This window comes from Candoia aspera, chromosome 6, assembly GCF_035149785.1.
Source record: "Candoia aspera isolate rCanAsp1 chromosome 6, rCanAsp1.hap2, whole genome shotgun sequence".
Taxonomy (NCBI): domain Eukaryota; kingdom Metazoa; phylum Chordata; class Lepidosauria; order Squamata; family Boidae; genus Candoia; species Candoia aspera.
The window spans coordinates 98,599,019-98,619,990 of NC_086158.1; the positions used below are offsets into that span (position 1 = coordinate 98,599,019).

Consider the following 20,972-nt stretch of genomic DNA (forward strand, 5'->3'; position numbering starts at 1 on the left):
GAGATTAGAACAGAAGAAAAAGAAGCTAAAGGCAATTTCTGAATTCTTGAGTCTGACCAAGTGTGTCTGGGAACTTGAGGAAAACCCCTCAGTCCAGCACTGCAGAACTTTGGGATGGACACTTGTGTGGATCAGTTCTGAGACGTACCTGATTTGTTTTTCAAAGTTATTTTGCACACCTTTTTTGCAGGCCAAGAAAGGCAACTACGCATTCTTGTGGGATGTTGCTGTGGTAGAATATGCAGCCTTGACAGACGACGAGTGCTCTGTGACTGTGATTGGAAATAGCATCAGTAGCAAAGGATATGGGCTGGCTCTCCAGCATGGCAGCCCTTACAGGGATCTCTTCTCGCAAAGGTAACAGCAGAGTAGATGGGTCAAAACAGTTCCTTATCATCAGGCCCAGCATCTTTAGTCCTCTGCTGCTGAATTCTTTGTAGGGGAACCTGGGTTCTCATACCTTCTTCAGGTTGCCTCCTATTTAGCGATTCTGGTGACTTAAGGGAGGCAGGAGAAACAGTGTTGATACAACTCCAACCTTTCCCCACTCAGGGATAGATGGAGGAGTGGGGGATAAAGTGGATGAGTTAGAAACAGTAGCTGATGATGAACAAAACTTTTGAGGAAGGGGTGTAATTGGTAAGAGATGGATTATTTGCATCCAGGTAATCTAAATTAGGTGTAGAAATGGTGGTTTGTGTGTTTGTTGTTTTTGTAATTGCATGTTAACAAAGTTGGGTTGCCTACTCAACAGGATATTGTAGTAAGTGCAGTTGGTTTGCATATTATTGTTAAATGTTTTGGTGGAGCTCTAAAAATATATTTCTTTTCCCCCTCTATCTGATCGGGAGGGTTGGATTCAGCCTAGAGTCTTCCACAGAGATGAAAGCCTTTCTTCTTGCATAAGGCCTTTCTTCAAGTGACATATCTCTGCAGGAAAAAAGACCCAGGATAACAGAGGTTACTCTGCTGTTTGACTGGGTTTAGTTAAATATTTCCCCCTTTGGCAATGAACCATGTGCCTTCACAGAAGCAGGGAACGTGGAAATCACAGTCAGAAAGAACATGGAAAATGCCCAGTGTCCAATGCTGTATTCTTTTGGAAGGAGGAACTGAAGCTCAGGACACATCCCGCTAGTAAATGATTGGATTTGAGAGGGATTTAACCCCAAGCCAGAGCTGAACGGCAGCGCAGTAACCCAGTCTGATTAGCAGCGTCTAAGCATGGTTTCAGCTGAACTCCAGCAAGATGGCAAAAACTAAGGTGGAACAGCAGAGTCTTTCTCTCTGGAATTTACACCCCTAGTAGGACTTAAGGAAGAATATAATTTCCCTTTTAAATACATTTTTGGTTCAGAGACTGGAATGTCCTTCTCTTGTGGGCTTAACACCCCGCAGCAATTAATAAATATCATGAATGTTTTTTTCTCTAGCATCAAATTACGTGAATGTATTAGTGAATACATATTGCATATTCACTAATACATTCACGTAATTTGATGCTAGAGAAAAAAAAACATTCATGATATTTATGTAAGTTCATATTTTTTTTTAAAAAATGGAAAGTTTCTGTAAGGAATCTTATATAGCCTTGCTATTCCCCAAAATGTCTTTTATTTGGTGTCTTGATCACAGCAGCAGGACATTTCTCCCGGCTCCATTGTTTCTACAGTTTCCAGCAGCCTTACCTGCTGGGGAGAGGAAAAATTTCTAGCCCAGCTAGGATTTGGTAGGCATTGTGAATCTCTTCAAGGCGGTTGGAACTCGAATGACTTGAGTTCAGTTAAAAAGCAAATCACAGGGAGGTAATGGGGAAAGCACCGAGGCAGACAATAGCCCCCCACACTTCACTTCCCGGGCCTGGGTGGTTGAGGGATATTGCCCCCTCCCTTCCAGACCAGATTTCACAGCTACCAGTGGGAAGCGAGTCCAGCACAGGGCGCTTGAGAACATGCAGGCTTACGATATGCTAGTCCACAGAGACTCTGCTAAGGCATTCAACAGTAGCACTGTTTATTTATTTATTTTAACGAAACTGCTTAAAACAATCAGGGCAAGCAACAAAACTTAAGCCATCAAGAGCAGCTCATTGCAATCGAGCTGGCCCTTGTTCTGCATGGGAGTTCCATTCCAGCCAACAGCCACAGATAATAAGACCGGGGGCGGAGAGTACGTTACTGTATGTGCAAAAGCCTATCTGCTCTACGTAAACTGTTTTCTGAAAATACCAAGTTTGGGTTTCTTCTTACAGCCGCAGATATGCAAAACCAGAGGTAATTAGAGTCATTTATGAACTGCTCATCCTTGTTATAGCACCTGGCTAAGCTGTGTTCTTAGCTGCTCCTGTAATGCTACAACTGGGAGCTCAGAGATACATGCCTAAGATTAACAGTCATGCACAACCCGTGGTGGTGTAGGATCAGCCATGTCTACTCCTGGCCAGCTGGTCCCCTGAATCGTTGGGTGCAATTGTTGCTTCAGCAGCACTCAGCTACACAAACACTATGTCTCACAACCATTTGTCAAAATGCAAATGACTGAACCTGCACCTACAGGTCATTTGACACAAAGTGGGCCATGAATAGCATGACATGCAGTTCTATAAAAATCTCAAAGTATGTCCCCACATCTTGCAGAGCTGTTGGTGACTTTGCTATACCTGTGGGTGACCTGAATCACCCTATCAGCAGAGAATGCAATCTAAAGCTGTTCCCCTGTTCCTCAGAAGGCAAACTGGGTATCTCATATACAGCCAGAGAATGAGGTATCAGCCTTCATCAGGTCCTCGAAGAAAACCATGATTTCTAATTATTGCTGTGGCAAACTAAAATTAAGTATGACTGCATCCAAAGAGTAACTCCTGCTAATCCACAACAAACATTTCTTGCTTTGCCCATATTTATGAGTACAGATGGGTCTTTGTGTACTGCCAGAATTTCTAAGAGCTGGTAGAATTTGCCCTCCCACCTTTGGGATATGCTTCTGAAATGTGCAGAGATCATGAATAGGTTTCAAGAACTGAGTCAAAATAACTGTGTCTGATGCCTCCACCTAACTCTCTAACTTTGATGTTGTTAGTACCAATTTTATCTTATTAATCATGAAAAGTATACCTATTTTACAACTGTCTATTGCATGGCTGGCTGGGGAATTCTGGGAGCTGAAGTCCACACATCTTAAAGTTGCCAAGGTTGAGATGCACTGGGTTAGACCATTCACGCCAACTACCCACTTCCACTCTTGCTGATACACGCTAGTCTGTAGTAGATGTTCTTAGCAATAAATAATGCTTCTGGTCTCTTCTAATTTAATTTCTGCAGGATCTTAGAACTCCAGGAAGCTGGGTACTTGGACGTGTTCAAGGAGAAATGGTGGCCGCGGATGGGACGCTGTGACCTGAACAGCCACGTCAACGCACAGACCGAGGGGAAAGCCTTGAAACTTCACAGTTTTGCAGGGGTTTTCTGCATCTTGGCGATTGGCCTGCTTCTGGCCTGCCTGGTGGCTGCCCTTGAGTTGTGGTGGAGCAGCAACCGCTGTCATCAAGAAGCACCAAAAGAGGTCCATAACTTTTATTCTTATCACAGTGATGGGCAGGGAGGGAGAGGAAGAGAAAAGATGTCAAAATGAAGCTCTCGGTGGATCCTGGTGGAGATAAGGACGCTGGAATACAGGGTGGTTTTGCTTTGTTTTGTTTTCAATTATTGAATAATGCCTGTTTTCTGTTTCTTTTTTCTTTCAAATCCCTTGTGTTTGTGTCTTTATGGAAGGTGCCAAAATGCCAAATCTGACAACTAAAGTCCTGTATTTATTTATAGAGCAGATACAACCTGGGAGGCAACAGCCCTGCAAACATTCCCACATTGCCTCACCATTGTGCCTCAGCCTTGCCATGGAGAGACCATCTTTAGGGGTAAGAGAGTAGCTCAGCCGCCCGGCCTTTGGCCCCGCCCAGAATTGGCTTGTCAAAAAGGATTCCATGTGTAGCCCACATTTTTCTCAAACCGAGCGACAAATGGCCAAGGCCAGGGTTGTGTACCCAAACAAGGACATGCAGAACCCTATGGAAAGTCCTTCAGAAAGTGTCTTCTTGCGTGTATATGTTTATGACAAAGCACCAGAAAGGTGCTCCCCTCTCTGTCCCCAGGTCAACCAGCATAAGATTTTTGCTTCAGTTAGGACCTGCACCCAATCTGTTAATCTGTGAACATAACCAACGTAATACAGGTAGTCCTCACTTAACGGCTACAATTGAGACCAGAGTTTCAGTTGCTAAGTGAAGCGGTCATTAAGTGAATTCAACTCAATGTTATGACCTTTTGTGCAGTGGTCGTTCAGTGAAACACTGTGGGCGTTAAGCAGACCATATGGTTGTTAAGAGAATCATGTGTTTCCCCATTAATTTTGCTTGCCAGAAGCCAGCCGGGAAGGTAAAAAATGGCAATCCCATGACCCTAGGACGCCACAAGGGTCATAAAGGCAACCTGGTTGCCAAGCACCCAAATTGTGATCACGTGACTGTGAGGAAGTTGCGGTGGTCGTAAGTGTGACGACTACTTGCAAGTTGGTTTTTCCAGCACCATCGTAGGTCCAAACCATCACTAAATGAGTGGTTGTTAAGTGAGGACTACCTGTAATGCTGCCAAATGGTGTCATGAATTCTGAGCAGTTGCTTCCAGGGTCCAGAAGTAGCCAGATACTTACTCTTTTGTGCTTGTCAGCATGCTTAACTCAGGCAGGCACAGCTAATGACTTCCCAACTGAAGACAGTTCATGTGTTGGAGACTGTGGACAATGATTTCCTATTCAGATTTGTGGGGACTTAAGTAAGCAGTGATGTTTCTGCAGAACTTTACTTCAGCCCACACCTTGTGAACGGCAGACTACTTTAACAGTCTCTCTTCTCTGGAATGGAAAAAAAAAAAAGTCTGCTGCCTAAAATGACTCTATTTCAATTATTTGACGGTAGCCACTGAAGAGCAGGCAAGGAAAATGACTCACCTGAGCATTTCAGTTTGTTTCTACCTCACACAGGGGTGGAGGCAATGCAAGATGTGTACTCTGTATGGGGGTGACTTGTGGGTGAAACAGTGAAGGGAGGGAGAAAATAGCAAAGAAGGATCTGGAGATCAAGGATGTTTCCATGGGTTTTTCTTGCAATGCAGTCTTCTTTGTGGAGGAAAATACTACTTTAAAAAATGGGGGGGGGTTGTGGGTACAGAATGCATTTATGACACTACACAATACTGTTGTCCATAAGCATGACTGTTTATTCCATCCATTAATACCACAATAATTAATTCCGACATTTTGACTGGTTGAGCCTTTTCCTCATCTCCCTTCTGGTTTCTTCCTAAAAAAGAGGCCCTTTTTAAATATACCCTGAATGAATGGCTTGTATTGAAAGTACCTGATAGAACACCTATGAAATTTTCTACCATCAAAGCATTCCCTTGCAAACATTTCAGGCCATAATGATCAACCTGTCATGAAGGCATCTTACAAAAAAAAATGCAGGATCCGTGTGCATCAACAACCTCATCTCTCTAGTTTGCTGGGAGATGTGAAGGCGCCTAACCCATCTTATATGAAGAACAGACGTTTTCTACCAGAGAGTTACAACAGCTGCCACTTGCCAGTTGAGAAACACACAGGACCCCCTCCATGCTCATGTTTATTTGTCAACTTGCCAGGAGCATTGCAGCAAATGACTTGTCTGCCACATAACAGCTCAACTGTCAAGGCATTTTAATCTAGTGTATCGGCTTATAATGCTATATTTATCATCAACATCTGTGCGGCCTTTTTTTCCCCCCCATTAAGAGAACATAGCAGTAAGCACCATGCTCTGCAGATAAGTCAGATGAGCATTTGGCATGTATTTCCACAATGTATTGTTGTGAAAAGCAAAGTGTGTGTGTGTGTACACACACACACCCACATGCATGTGGAATAGATGGTTCAGTTTGGTTATGCAGGCAAGTGACTCTAGCAGAGCTGAGACCTGTAGCTTCGGTTGTCAGTAGATTAGTCAAATAAAGCTAAAATTTAAACAAGTAAAATTTCAGCTTAACATTGTGCAGCTGTTCCTGGACATATTCTGCAGGTGTCAAGCTAAGCTCGGTGGGGCTAGATACAGCTAGGAAGAGGCTTGGAGAAAGGGCCAAATTCAAATTAATAATCAGGGGGCCCCACATAAAAACCAACAAGCAAGCAAACAAATGAATAATAGAAATAGGAAGAGGGTAACGGTCTTGCCTTACATGCACACAGAATCCTTTTTGGTATGACACCAACAGTGTGTCCCATTAATCCCACATGCTTTGATGTTCTATCGATACAGTTAATCTCCAAGACCTGGCCCTGTGAAATAGGGTTTCCTATTTTGTTCCATGCTGCAGAAAGGCCATTTCTACTAAGAAGAGCCAGCCATTTGCCACATCTCTTAAGGCTCCAGACTTTTCTGAAGGCTTTTCGTCTCCTGATGTTCCCAACAAGTTCATTCTGTAAGGTTTGAAATTAATTGGCACAGCAGTCATTTCTCTTTCCCCGGCTTGACTGCGTTCTGAGTTCAACTGTGCTTCAAAGCACCAGCCGTATTTCAGAAGTTTCTGGGTAACGTAAGCGAATCTACTCATGTGTGCCCATTCTATACCCACCCAGCCGCTGCCAGTTACAACTGGTCAGTTTTGTTTGAAAAGGGAAGTATGGAACAGCTTTGCTGTTCTCATGCTTTTACCATTTTTCCAGAGATTATAGTGTGGAGGAAGACTAACCAAACCTTTGGGATCTAATCTGCTGTAACTGTTCTTCCCTTTCCTTACTCATTCAGATTTAAAACAGCACCTAGAATGAGGCTTGGCAATATTAATCCTTCCTTAAATTTAATCAGTAATTTAGTTAAAAGAAAGATTATGAATTCTTTAATCGGTTGGCAGTTCCTAATACTATACCTTCCCTTTCCGTTGTTCCTTTTTATTCTATAGCTCTTCAAAAATGGTTCAGTTTCTAGCTAATTTTGTCCACTTCCTGGAGAGCATTTCACTTGTTCATCAGGGCATGCCTCTCAAATGAGAAGCCTCGTAAAGGATGGGAACCATATGCACTTTTGTTTCTTCTCTGTGTACATGTGGACACAAATGCAAGGAATCAAATCTAGTTGCTCAGCAGTGGATGGTACTGAGTTGCTTGAGAATGCTTCCTTACAAATATCCTGGTGCACCTCTGAGTACAGTAGTAGCAGAAGGCTCTCCCATGCTCCTAAAACTAACATCCTGGAAGATCTCGCCTCCTATTTTTGGAAGTCAAGGAAGGCGAGAAGTGATTTTAGTCCATCTTCAAATCCAACAGAGGATTGGATTTTACTGGGTCTATGTTGACTCAATGCTTCAATGAGCAATGCTCAACATCAAATGGAGAAACTAATTGTTCAGTATAAACAATAATGTTTTATATTACAGTGTTATCAGAAGATTTTCTTTTCCTGTTCACATTCATTTAAAAAGGGGTCGTTTGGCCCTTCTTAAGTGTTCTTCCTTGTTATGATTCTGTTCCATGGGTTGTTTTCACTTGTAGGGTTCCAATTGCCTGTGACTTCTTGAGGCCTTTCAAAATGCTGGTTTTGTTGAAATAAATGTCTCTTGGAATCAGGTCCTAATCATTAACTGCTTATAACTCATCAATATTGCAAACTGCCTGTTTTCTGGGCAGTAAGCATCTTGCACCACCCATGTTCATTGACCATTGCCTTAGTGCAATACTTAACTCTACATTATTCTTCCAGAGATGATACACCAGAAGTTTAGAGTAGATGAAAGGCAGATGTTTTGACTGAATTTTCCTTGCAGAGAATTTCTTGGCACCAAATTCAGGAAGAGGAACTACTGTTAAAAAACAAACAAACAAGGATAATCAACTTGATGGCTACAAATTATAAAGGAGTATTTATATTTATTTAAGTTGTATTTTAAAGTTGAATATAGAGATGAACGTGCTATGGCTATTAATTGCCTTGGCTAACTTTGCTTCCTATTAAAAGTATGGTGGGTGTCTATATTTCCTCAAATTTCTTGAAAATACCTGGTGGACTTAAGCACCAGTTTATCATTTCTTGAATTTTCATTGGGAAGCCTATAGTAATGTCAGCAAGAAGACAGTGAATACAAACAATGGGCTAATCTTTCCCAAACTATCCTTTTACATCTGCACCATTTATAACAGTTGATAAGAAGTCCCAGAAGTTAGTTGCTGTCTACCAGAGAGTCTCTGGAGCTGATCCATTGGACAGATTTCAGAATTCCTGGGAAAAATGTTCAGAACCAGCATTCCTTCTTTACCATGGACTTCTACTGACTTTCTACAGAATGTTTTCTATCCTGCTAACATAACTTTAGTTTTTGGTTTCAGAGAAGCACTTGTTTCGATTGAAAGATTCTCAGAGAAAGCAAGTTTACCCTTCAAGTACAAAACCTAGATGTCTTTTCTTTTTTTTCCCCTCAGCCTTCTTTGATAATGTATTTCTCACTGATTGTAAACTTGCTTATGGAATAGTACTTGGAGAGCGTGGAACATTGGAAGTGGTTCTAGTTTTCCCCTAGGAATTTATGCACGGCTTCCTTTCAGTAGACTATTCATTACAATTCCAGCTTCCTATATAGTTAAAAAAAAAAGAAAACAATTTCTAACACAACTTCATTCCCGTTTCACAGAAAAGAGCAAATTATTTATGCCCAACTGTCATTAAAAGAGGGTGGGAGGAGGGAGAGAGAGTCCAGTTAGATAAATATTCTTATTGTGGTCATAAACCAGCCCCAAAAGAATATATACTGTAATAAAATTTGCAACTGAGTCCAATAAGGACAATCTTACCTGTAAAACATGATTCGACAAAATACTACAAAACCAGAAAACAATAAAAAGAATACAATTAATGTGAAAACTGTGCAATAACGTAAAAGTGAAGCCGATGTAACTAGAGTGAGAAAAAATGTAGATTATAGAAGGACAATAAGCTAGCTTAATCAGATTTATCATGATTTGGGAATATCTTCAGTCACTGAGACTATAAACAGGCTAAATTAGCAGTGGAGTTCTCCAAGGTGTTTGAAGCAGGCCAGGCCAGTAACAGAGACATGCTTTGGGACTACTAATCCTGTAGATTAGTAGCTAGAAATTTCCCTAGAAATGGCTACTCCTTGAGAATCAACGAACAAGAACATATTCCGCAGATACCAGTAGCCGTTGGAGAACATTGCGGTCCTTCCTCCAGGGCACCGAAGCCTGGAGGAAACACTCCCTGGAACTGGGACTTCAATTTACCTTCAGTCTAATATTTTACCAGAACTACGTCATGAACAGGGTTTTCAAAAATACATACAGTCAGTTATTGCTTTTTTGCCATATCTTTTTTCATTTGCCTACTTTCCCTCTACTCTTTTATAACCATTTCTTTTATAGTTCTGTTCCCTGTTTGTTGTAAAGGAAAAGCCAGGATGTGTTGTAGGATTTTCCCCTTCATTGTATCTTTATTATTTATGTGGCTTTTTCATTCTTTTTCCTCTTGTACTTCAGCCATATATCTGTATCTGTGTAGATTTTGGTTAAAGGTATTTCAGGTAATCATCTTTATGTATTATTGTAATGTACCCAAATATTCTAGAGTTAAATAAACTTGGGGAAGTAGAAAGGATTCTGCCATTGTCAAAATGGTGTAGTAAGACAGGAGGCTTTCCAAGAAAAGGGCATGTGTTCAGAGCTGGCACAACTATAAAAATAAAGTATTGATGATGGTCATTAATGGTAGTGAAAACCTTCAAAGACAAACACCCCTCCACAGCCGCAGCCCATGATTTGAAAACAAGATATTAAATGTGGGCACTTGATACGTTCATGGGAATTCCTTGATTTTCTCTAAAAGCTGAATTCTGCATTCGTTATAATAGGCCTCATAGGAATTGGTAATGTGAGTCCTCTCTATGAGGTTGCTCAAAACTAGATGAGTGTCCTAGGCTGTGTTTGGGTGTGAAATCTGAACTCTCATGGGATTGTTCAAACAACACTGTACTTTACTTTTCCCTTCTTTGTACGCTTGCTATGCACTCCATTTTGGGCAACTCTACAACCATCCTCCCAAATGTAAAAGGTCCCCTGAGTCCAACGGGAGGACGGTGAGGCCACAGGCCTGCAAGATGTTGTGCAACACCCTAGCACAACTGAAAAGACCATTTTTTAAAGTCTCCAAGGTAGAAAAAAGAGCAACTGAAATTGGTGAGATATACACTCATTGTTGAATTGTCTGTGCTAGAACCAAAGCCGAGTATGAGTAAATCGTTTTTAACACAGAGATTTTCATTTTTTTTAATTTAATTAAAACTGGCCCACTTCTCACAAAAACTGAATGAGAAGTGGGCTATTTTTAATAAATAAATAAATGGATTCTTAGGGCAGTTCCCCCATCCCACCCAACCAATAGACAATGGTTTTAACTATTCCCATAAAATAGGTTTTGCTTGCTTCCATGCTTGCTTGCTTGCATGCGTGCGTATGTATGTATGTATATATATGTATGTATGTATGTGTGTGTGTGTGTATGTATGTATGTGTATGTATGTATGTGTGTGTGTGTGTGTGTGTGTATGTGTATGTATGTATGTATGTATATCATGCCTTATATCATGCAGGATGTTTGCTCTCCTGGATCTCTCTGTTTGACAGTTCTATCAGATTTCTTTGGGGCAACCATTTTCATGTTGTACCATATAGCAACATTTGATTGTAAACCTAAGGGAGCCAAGCAAATAGTAGATTTCTTTGAACAATCTGGCAAGACCGATGATTGACTGTCAGGTGGTGGTATCTACCGTGTACTTAGACTGTGCTTACAAAATGCCTCTGTATATTCACCTTTTGCACTGCTCTGCCAATCCATCATAATGACTGTAAGATGCGGATCTGAATTCCTGATGGAGTACACATGTCTAGAAAAAAAAAATCTCAACTTCACAGAATATTATAGATACAGGCAGTCAGTCCTCGACTTATAACCACAACTGGGACCAGAATTTCCACCGTAAGTCATTGTGGTCATAAGTTGAGGCACCCACGTGACCAGACCCAATTTTATGACCATTAAGTGAATCACAGGTCGTTAAGTGAATCCAGCTTCTCCAATGGGCGTTTTTTGCCAGAAAATGGCAAAAAACATTGCAAAAGATGGTCATGTGACTGCAAGATGCTGTCACTGGTCATAAATGTGAGCTGGTTGCCAAGCACCTGAAATGTGATCACGTGACTGTGGGGGGGGTGCAATGTTTTGCGATGCTTGGAAGTGTAACGCACCCATTCCAAGGGTGTTGGAACTTTGTAACTTCGGACCATCGTTAAACAAACGATCGTTAAGTCGAGGACTACCTGTAAATGAATCCATGTTTCAGTTATATGCTTAACTTTAAACTTCATAAAAAGAAACAAGTGATACATTAGGATATCACTTACAAAGAGGCACGTAGGCTTCGGACCCTTTTAGAATAATGAATACATTTCCAGGCCTATAGGAAGTTAGACTGGATGCAAAACATGTTTCTGAAAATACCTTTTCTTTCTTTATAGTACCGAATGGAATTATCTTTATATGGTATACAAAGAAGTGTCACAATAAAAAATAAGAAGTACAGTGATATCACTACAGGGTTTCTTATTCTGTTTGTTGTTTTAGTTAACCCAGCTTAAACGATTAGGATTAGGAGGAACACGTGAACTGAAAAATATCATTAGCTCCTAGATGGAATGAAACACTCATCACGGCAAGGCTGTGCAAATCTGGCTTGTTGCTAAACAGCTTTGGACAGGTTGTGCAATTTAGAGTCAGAGGACCGAACTGTTGAGAAAGATGGCACCATTTCATCCACCAAGGTATCCATTCCCAGGATGACTGAGAAATTGGGTCACTGAGCGGAAAGCAGGCTTTGAATTCTTCTCATGGAAGATGCAGCACCAAAGGAGTAGATGAGCATCACTGAAATGTTAACAGCTGAATTAGCACAAAAGATAAATACAAGACGTGCTGAGGAATCCTAAACTGTGGATCGAGCACATTTTGGAGACCTTGATTAGTTCAGTGTTTTTGTTTTTCCCTGAAGCTATTTCAAGGAATTGGAGGAGTTGTGGATGTTCACCCCTAGAGCACATCTTTTTCAGCAAGCAAGGCAATAGAATCGCCACGCAGGTGGACCCAACCTTCCTACAAAGCTTGACTTCTCGGGCCAAGTCTGTTGCAGGAGGTTGATCCTAAAGACTCAGTTCAACTGCATAATTTGTACCACAGCTGAATACTTTTCACACTGAATAAGAAACAACTGCGGGGTGCCCAAACTCTTTCTAGATCAAGGATCCTTCCATCTGCAGAATACTGGATTTCTGCACTGGTCTCCATGGCTCTATGAGCACCAAAACAATTTTAAATCTATTCACTAATTTTATTTCATTAATTTCCTTTTAAAAACTGGCTACTTTCCTATTCAATAATATTCATGGCATTGGAATATATATATATATATATATATATATATATATATATATAATACACTGCATATATATACACTGTACATAATAGACTGGAAATATATACATATATACACACACACATACGCCTACACAAATATATGTATGAATATATATTAAAGTTTAGTAGTACAACACTAAAAAAACAGTCCAATAGTTCAACAGCATTGTCCAAAATAACTCAGTTTTTCTTAGCTATTTTCAGCAGGTTAAACTTTAAGATGTTCTTATGTTGATGGAGCCACAAACACAATATATTTGAATTAGTTGAGCAATGGAAAAGCTATAAAAAACTGCATATTTAGGGGTGAAAGCCCTTCAGTACAACATCGGAATAAACTTGGTTCTTATAACTGTAGCACCAGGTGCATCTTGGTTTGTTTGGACAGAGTTTGAGATGGAATGTGTTACGTAAGCGCTGGTCGAATTGCAGCATTGCTTCATTCACATTTACTAGGAATGTTAAATCCCTTGGGACTTACTCCCAAGTAAGTATGCATTGAACAAGAACACTGAAGTTAGCTCAAGACTATCCTGAAATCAGTATTTTTTTTATGATGCGGCAGACGTGATGAATGGGTATGACTGACAAGGGATAAAACAAATCTAGTTCAAAGTGCTAATTAACGAGAAGGAAATAAAATACAGTAGGTCTTGTTCCTTCCATGAAAGCTAGTGCCTTCATGCAGAAGCTTCTTCAGTGGGTTTGACTTATTGATAAAGGAACTGCTTGATTCATTGGGTCAATGTTTCCTTTCCAATTATCAATCTGAGTGGCCTAGATAGGCTTCTATGCTGCATCTCAGTACTTACCAGCCACACTATTTGACCCATTCTCTCCTCCCTCTTCTTTTTTTTCCCCCCATGGAGATTGCCAATGAGGTGAGGCTGGGTCTCAGGACCATGGTGAGCATTTCTGTGATCGCATATGAGCTAATCCTGTGCTTGCAATCATCCCAGGATGCACCCTTTCTGCCATTACCACTTACTTCTCACTGCAGAGCAGAGATGTCTTCAGCATTCAACTTTGCCATTTTCAAGCAGATCTTTCTCAGAGATCTGGGCATGCATATAAAAAAGTGTTGTATGATCTGGCATTCCTCAGGAGAACGCCCTCATTCATCTTCCTTTTGTGCTCCTTCCCTGCATTGTTCTCAATCAGACCATTGATTCATCACTCCACTATCTACTACAGCTTTCCCCAACTTGGCGCCCTCCAGATATCTTGGCAGGGAAAGTCCTAGACTTCTCAGCCAGCAGACAAGCAGCTGTAGTACCTCTGGAGGGTTCAAGGTTAGGAAAAGCTCATTTATTCAGTTTGTGGGAGTTCCAGCATCTCATTCCCAGACGCTTTCAGGGACCAAACTTACATTTTTCTTCACACAGAGCCTGTTCTCTACCATCACTCATGAATCTTGCCTTAACTGTATGAAACCTGAAGCCCTTTCTTTTTACTGATGATCCAGTAACCCAATCCAAATGTGACCCAGGCTGCAGAGAGCCATGCTTCCTTTCACTGCCATCCACAGAATCCTGAATTAATACTGTACTATACAGTACATAAAGAACATGAAGAGAATGCCTAAATCTCACAAGATTTCAGCATTCTTGGGCAAATTCTTGTTGGGACATTGCCACTAAAATCTTGCAAGACTTGACGTTCATGAAATTTCATGATAAATTTATTTATTTTTAAAAAGGGAGGGCCCTTACATGATTTTGCCAAATTGTGCTGTGGCACTCAGCCCTCGGAAAAGTCATTGATCTGCAAATTGTTTGGTCTGTGCATGAGATAAATGATTTGGAAATTCCATTTGTTTCTTGAGTGGAATTGGATTTGGGCTACAGAGAAATTTAAGCAGATTTGAAAGGCCTTCCTCATGTTAGACACCTGAAAAATGTAAAGAGTCTTAACTGTTTTTGTAAAACTAAGAAATTTTATGAATGGGACTGAAGTGTTGATTTCATAGATGCTTAAATTTAGTTCTTCCTCTGTTACCTTTACTAGTGATATGGGAAGTGATCAGTTAATTACAAAGTAATTCTGGCAAAGATTCAGGATCTCTGTAGGAGGAACCCAAATTTGATTTCTAATACAGTATTTTCTCTATAAATCTGATAGTCTGTCAAAGGCATTCTTGTCATAGCAGTTAGAAATGAAGGTTTGATCAAATACCATTGACAAATGCCCTTTTTTTTAGAGATTCACTATTAAGTTTGTGCATTTTATAGAGAAGAATAAAAAGGTTCATCTGATGAATTTGAATTAACATGAAATTCTGAGCAGACTACAATAAAACATCTACCATTTCACTCTGTGCTCAGATGTGGTGATGGCACTTAGCCTTGAAGGCCTTATAAAGAAATTGGGGAAGTTGGCAAGTAGGAATTTCCCCATATTATGAAACAATATGCTACTGAAGACCCATTTCTGTGGAACAATAACACAACAAGACAAATAACACTTGTCTTCACACTGTGCAGTGGACCTTTGGGATTCATAGGAATGTAATCCTAAGTAGCTGGTCAGTATGGCATTAGACCATTCATCTGTTGTCAATGTTGACTGACAGAGGTTCTCCAGAGGTTTCAGACAGATGACCTACTTGTCAGGGATGTGAACCTGGGATGTATCCCATGGACTGCGTGTGCTATACAACTGTGGCAGGAAGGACTAGATAGACCTTTGACCTGACATCAGTTCTTTCCATGCCATTGCCCAACAGTATCACTAACAAGGAATCAGATATAAGGAACCAGGCAGTAGGTAGTCCTATTTTATTGTTCTGATCTTACTGAGTATCTGTACAATTTTAAAACTCTGTTCCACCCAGTATCAAAGTGACATCCGGAACAGTTTCTGAATCTCAAAATAACCAGGAACCTTGGCAAATTGCATGAACAGAAGTAGCACAGCCTTACCCTGTTACGGGGAGTGTCTCCTATGACATCCACTAATTATTTTTGTAATGAAATTCATGCAAAACCAGAGCTTTCAAGTCCCAAGGATCTAATCCATCATATCTCACAATGAATTCAGCTATCATGGACTTTCTGTTTGAAAATGCAACATGACTGATTAAAGAGGCCCTTTTTGTGACCTCACTCAAAGCCCAAAGAAGTGGTGAAAAAGAGGAACTTAGAAACTTAGGAAGCAGATTTATAAACAATTTAAAATACTGAATACTGTAAATTTGCCTGTGTGTCTTATAGAAACATTTATATTCATTTTGTAGATATCTACATTTGTGTTGGCTTATCTGTAGGAGTCTGCAAGTTTTAATGTGTACATAAAAATATATCACATATTTGCTATGTATACTTAAAAGATAGATACAAAGTTGAACTGAATATTTTTATTACTGTCACTGACCAGAATTGCAAACAGAAACACATTAAAAATAAAAATAAAGTAAAAAGAAAACTATAATTGGTCAGTGGACAATCAAAGTTTGCCTAATTTTACAGGCAGCATAACAAAATTCAGCTCTGTTCAAGGACACTGAATCATACTGATCTGATAACAACTGGGGTGTTTCCTGGGTGTTTTACCAAGTATGGAGTTATAAGGCGGGTCCTTGAATCCTAATGGAGGGTACCGTGTAGCAGGACATGAGCTGTGGTTTCAACAGCCCCTTGTCCACAGGGGCACAGTCTCAGCTCACAGGGGACTTTTTTGGGTCGGCCCTCCAAAACTGCTGTGGGGAGTGTGCTGAAGCGTGCTAAAGTTAGCGCTCTTTGGAATTTGGAAACACTTATGTAGTGTAACTATCTTGCTGTTTGTAAAAAAGGGGCTTGACTGCTCAGAAAAATGTTCCTAGATAGAGCAGACTGGTCCTCTTGGGCCTCCAAGTCTTTGCTATGGGCTGAGTGCACTCTCATAACCCATGGAAAAGCCGCAATGTTGAAGTTTTTGTGAGATTGTCCTAAACGGTACTGATTTTGAGAAATTGTCCTCAATAGGGAAAGAACTCAAACCTGTGGGAAAGAACAGTAACTTCAACCAATGTGCTATGATACAGGTCCATGCCCGTTTCACCTTAGCCTTGCCTCCCTCCTTAATACTACATTTGGAAGGCAAGGGGCTACCTGGAATATGGCCCTTAGGAATTTAGATTGGACCTTTTCAAGAGGGGTGGAGGAGGGTAAGGTCCTCGCTGGACACCAAAAAGTAGTTGTCCATGAGCCTTAGCTGGATATACTCAGTTGCTGGGCAATACTGTGTTCCTCTGGTGAAGGGAAAAGACTGAATTGCAATGCTGTTTTTTGAGCATTTTGTATCACATAATTTTGGAGTTTGCTGCATTTGGTGGAGCTGTGGAAGACCATGCCCAAATATCTAAAAGATTTCACTTGTTCAATACTCTGGCCATTTATCCTCCAGCATGCAGTTTGGGTCTCTTTGCAAAGATCAGGATCTTAGTTATACTACAGGTGATTTCAAGGGCTTCCTCACAGAGAATCCAGAGCTTGTTTAAGTCCAGTTAATGTTTGTGATAGAATAAAATAGATAGATAGAAATGTTAAAAAGAGAGGAGAGCTTGCTGGCCAATAAACAGTATTTTAGGTCACTGTTTCTCAACTTCAGCCACTTTAAAATGCATAGACTTCAACTCCCAGAAACCCATGCAAGCTGGGGGATTCTGGGAGTTGAAGTCCACCCATCTTAAAGTGGCTGATTTTACTTTGGCTTTTCTTTCAAATTAAATGATTTTAACCAAGCCAAATTTGACCAAACTTGGATTAATATAGCGACATTAATTTTTTATCAGAGTAGCTCAGTTCTCAAATCTCGATAAAATAGTTAAGAGCAGAGACATCATGCTGACAACAAAGGTCTGCATAGTTAAAGCAATGGTGTTCCCTGTAGTGACATATGGCTGCGAGAGCTGGACCATAAGGAAGGCTGAGAGAAGGAAGATCGATGCTTTGGAACTGTGGTGTTGGAGGAAACTTCTGAGAGTGCCTTGGACTGCAAGAAGATCAAACCAGTCCACCCTCCAGGAAATAAAGCCAGACTGCTCACTTGAGGGAGTGATATTAAAGGCAAAACTGAAATACTTTGGCCACATAATGAGAAGACAGGACACCCTGGAGAAGATGCTGATGCTAGGGAGAGTGGAGGGCAAAAGGAAGAGGGGCCAACCAAGGGCAAGGTGGATGGATGATATTCTAGAGGTGACGGACTCGTCCCTGGGGGAGCTGGGGGTGTTGACAACCGACAGGAAGCTCTGGCGTGGGCTGGTCCATGAAGTCATGAAGAGTCGGAAGCGACTAAACGAATAAACAACAAAAGTTCTCCAGAACAAATCTGGGAGTGGTGTGTGTGTGTGTGTGTATACAGATTTTAATAGGGGAAGTAAATCCATTCCATAACAGGTTCCATTAAATTAATGGATAGTCTCCTCTGGATACAACACCCTTTTTGGACTGTTCTTGCCCCAGTAATCAGGGCTTAACATTCCAACAATAAGCATTGCTGTTTCTTTTCAAGAACTGGGGGTTTTCTGCATTTTATTTGTTCATTCTGAAATAATCTGATCTACTGGTTTCTGAAGCAGAGTGTGCTAATAAATCAGCCATAAAAATATGACAGAAGTTGAGGAGGAACAAGGGCACTTAAACCCTACCCTAATATGTGTGTGTGTGTGTGTGTGTGTGTGTAATGCACATCATATTTACACATCCATTTAAAAACATGTAATATGCTGTTACATCCAAGGCATATACCAGAAAAAAAAATATTTCTGGTAAACAAATCAATGCAGACATGTGACAATAACCATTAAAGTGGAGATGTTTTAATCTGGTCTTGTTCAGCCATGAAACTAGATGTGAAGTTAGAAGTTGAAGTTAACAGAAAGTTTTTTTAAAAGTTTGGTATGAATTTTGATTCACTTATATTTCTTTTCTAGATAGGGAACATCTCAGTACAGGCCCGCTTCACACAGATACTTAGACTGGCTGTACGTCAAGTTCACACCCAGGTTCCTTTGTGCCAGCCCAGAAAGGACCAACTGGGTTGCTTTCTCTCTACTATTTCATTCTGAAATGAAAAGTGTGGTTCAGAAATGCGATAATACGGTAACTTTAGAGTTCTTCCCTGCCCACATTAACAAAAACAATTTAATAACGCCCAGATTTTCCAAAAGGTGGTTTGTTTAGTGATAGGATCATCCCAGAAAAAAAAAGGCCTTGAAGCTTTGTCCCATGAAGCAAAATGTTTTCTAAATGCTTCTTTGCTATGCATGGTGACACCCTGGGTGGACTGGTCAGGAGACTGTTTTCTGCAAAAGGGCAAAACAGAGGCCAGATGATAGTGCTTTTAGTAAAAAAAAAAACAGAGAGAGAGAGAGAGAAAGTGTAACTCTTCAGGAATAAAATAATGTACTTCCATGAAATACAATATTCTAAAAATATCTGTGTGCAGAGAACAGTGCCACCCTGCTGCACAACATTTCCCATTTTTTGTGAATGAGAATGATAGGTAGCCACAGATAACAATACTGCATATATATATTCCTGTCTTTGAGGGGCTACACATAAATTGCACATTCCTGTGCACAGATAAGTGCATTACTCATGATGCATCAGCATGCAAGGCATTAGAAGTAGTGGCAGTAATAAGGTGACACTTGCTGATCCTTTATAATTGAGCACATAAATTGTTTAGAGTAAATCATTTTTCCATGTTGCATTCTCCTGGCTTGCTTCAGCTTCTTCTGCTTGAAGAACATCACAGTGTTTCATTATTTTAAACTGTTGCGTATCCAAAAGTGGAATATGGAAGAAATACGTATTTAAGTCAATAAAGAGATTGCAAATATCAAAGCAAAATATTTCATATAGTTTTTCATGAGCGAGGGCTAAATATAACTTTTTGATCTTCTCCAAATAGCTGCACATAGAAGAGGGATTAAGGTAGACTTTGGAGTCAATTTTTGTAACATAAAATAAATAGTAATCCAAACCCTGAAAACTGTATTTGAAATGCAGTCAGCAACATTTGTTTTATGTAGCATTAAGTGGTGTTTGACTAAGTCAGTTGCCAGAGCTAAATTAATGAGCATAATTGAGCCTTATTTTCCACATTTATATATGTATTATGATTATACCTTACTCAGTATTGAAACCTTGACTAACGAGGATGTAAATTAATGTACATTAAAAACCAATTGCTTAAACACTTTATCTAGTTGGCTTAATAGTGCGTAGTGGGTACTCTAAAAATGGCAACTAAATACATACATTACTTCTGTTTCATCCCATCAGTGGGCTGATTAGTACAGCAAAGTCTTTTTTCCTCTGTCAGATGTTGACAGGAACTGGAATTATGGCATTGCAAATGTAAAAACAAATTGGTAATGACAAAGGCAGTGGATGCAGAATTGCTAAATGAGTCACTTGTAGGCCATCCATTTTAGATGTGGTTGACCTTCAGAGAGCCATGTTCTTTAGAAGTTCACAAAGAATACATTAGACATTTACATTTTCAAAGCAAGTGGGCCCAGTTAAGAACTTGTGTGGCATATAACCTTGGCAGAGGTTTGAAAAAGCTTCCAAATTCCTCAGAATGCCTAACTGTGGCTTATCTCCTGCTTTGTGATTTGTAGATGAATGATGCAGGCCACTCTGTATTGCAATTGCACACCATTGTTCAGGAGATTATGGGCAATTTAGAATGGGGGAGAGTCAAAACAGAGCAGAGAGTTCCAGAGTAGTCAGTTGGGACCGGTGGATCTTGTGCTGTTAGTTATAGGGAAATCCACAGTTGCTGTCATATATTCGTATCAGTTCCTAATCTATCAGATTCCCAAAGGAGCAGTGCATTTTTTTTTTAATTTGCATTTTTTTAATTAAAGATTTTTTTTTAAGTATGGGGACAAATAAAGCAAATTCATTCCTGATGAACATCACTTTCCTTTGTCTGCATGCATTCAGGCATGTACATGCACATACAGAAATGCTCCACTTATCCACCTGAAATGTTGCCATTGGTTCATCCCTTTACATAGGATTGCTTCCCTATAAGTGTATCCTGTTTAACTGAATAAAAGAACAAAAACAAAAACACCCACATCCATTTTTTTATTTTCCCTATGTTAGATTATGGAGAACCAAATTTAGATTTTCCAAATCTCTGACTAGTTCTAGGCATCACATCAGATTAGAGAATCTTGTAGCAAGTTAGTTCTGCAAGGGTCCTCAAGTCTGATCTCTGATGGCCCCCAATGCATCATTAAACATTAAGAGACCATTGATTTCTGCCCATTTTAATGCTTCATCAGGCATTGGAAGATGGCTTTTCTCATGATGCTGATTAATGATCCCAGTTCCATGAAAAATTCAGAATATAATGTGACCAATGTTAGGCTGTGTTAAACCCAAATGACTTTAGTTAGAGACCAACATTG

At 40.1% G+C, this 20,972-nt stretch overlaps 1 protein-coding gene across 1 annotated transcript in view; it reads left to right on the forward strand.

Annotated features, from left to right (window-relative positions):
• GRID1 (glutamate ionotropic receptor delta type subunit 1) overlaps positions 1-20,972 on the forward strand; it is a 133,357-nt gene that overhangs the window by 107,824 nt on the left and 4,561 nt on the right. Inside the window, exons 10-11 of the mRNA XM_063307747.1 lie at positions 191-357; positions 3,321-3,561. Of these exons, the coding sequence (XP_063163817.1) occupies positions 191-357; positions 3,321-3,561 (408 nt within the window). The remainder of the gene's footprint in view (positions 1-190; positions 358-3,320; positions 3,562-20,972) is intronic.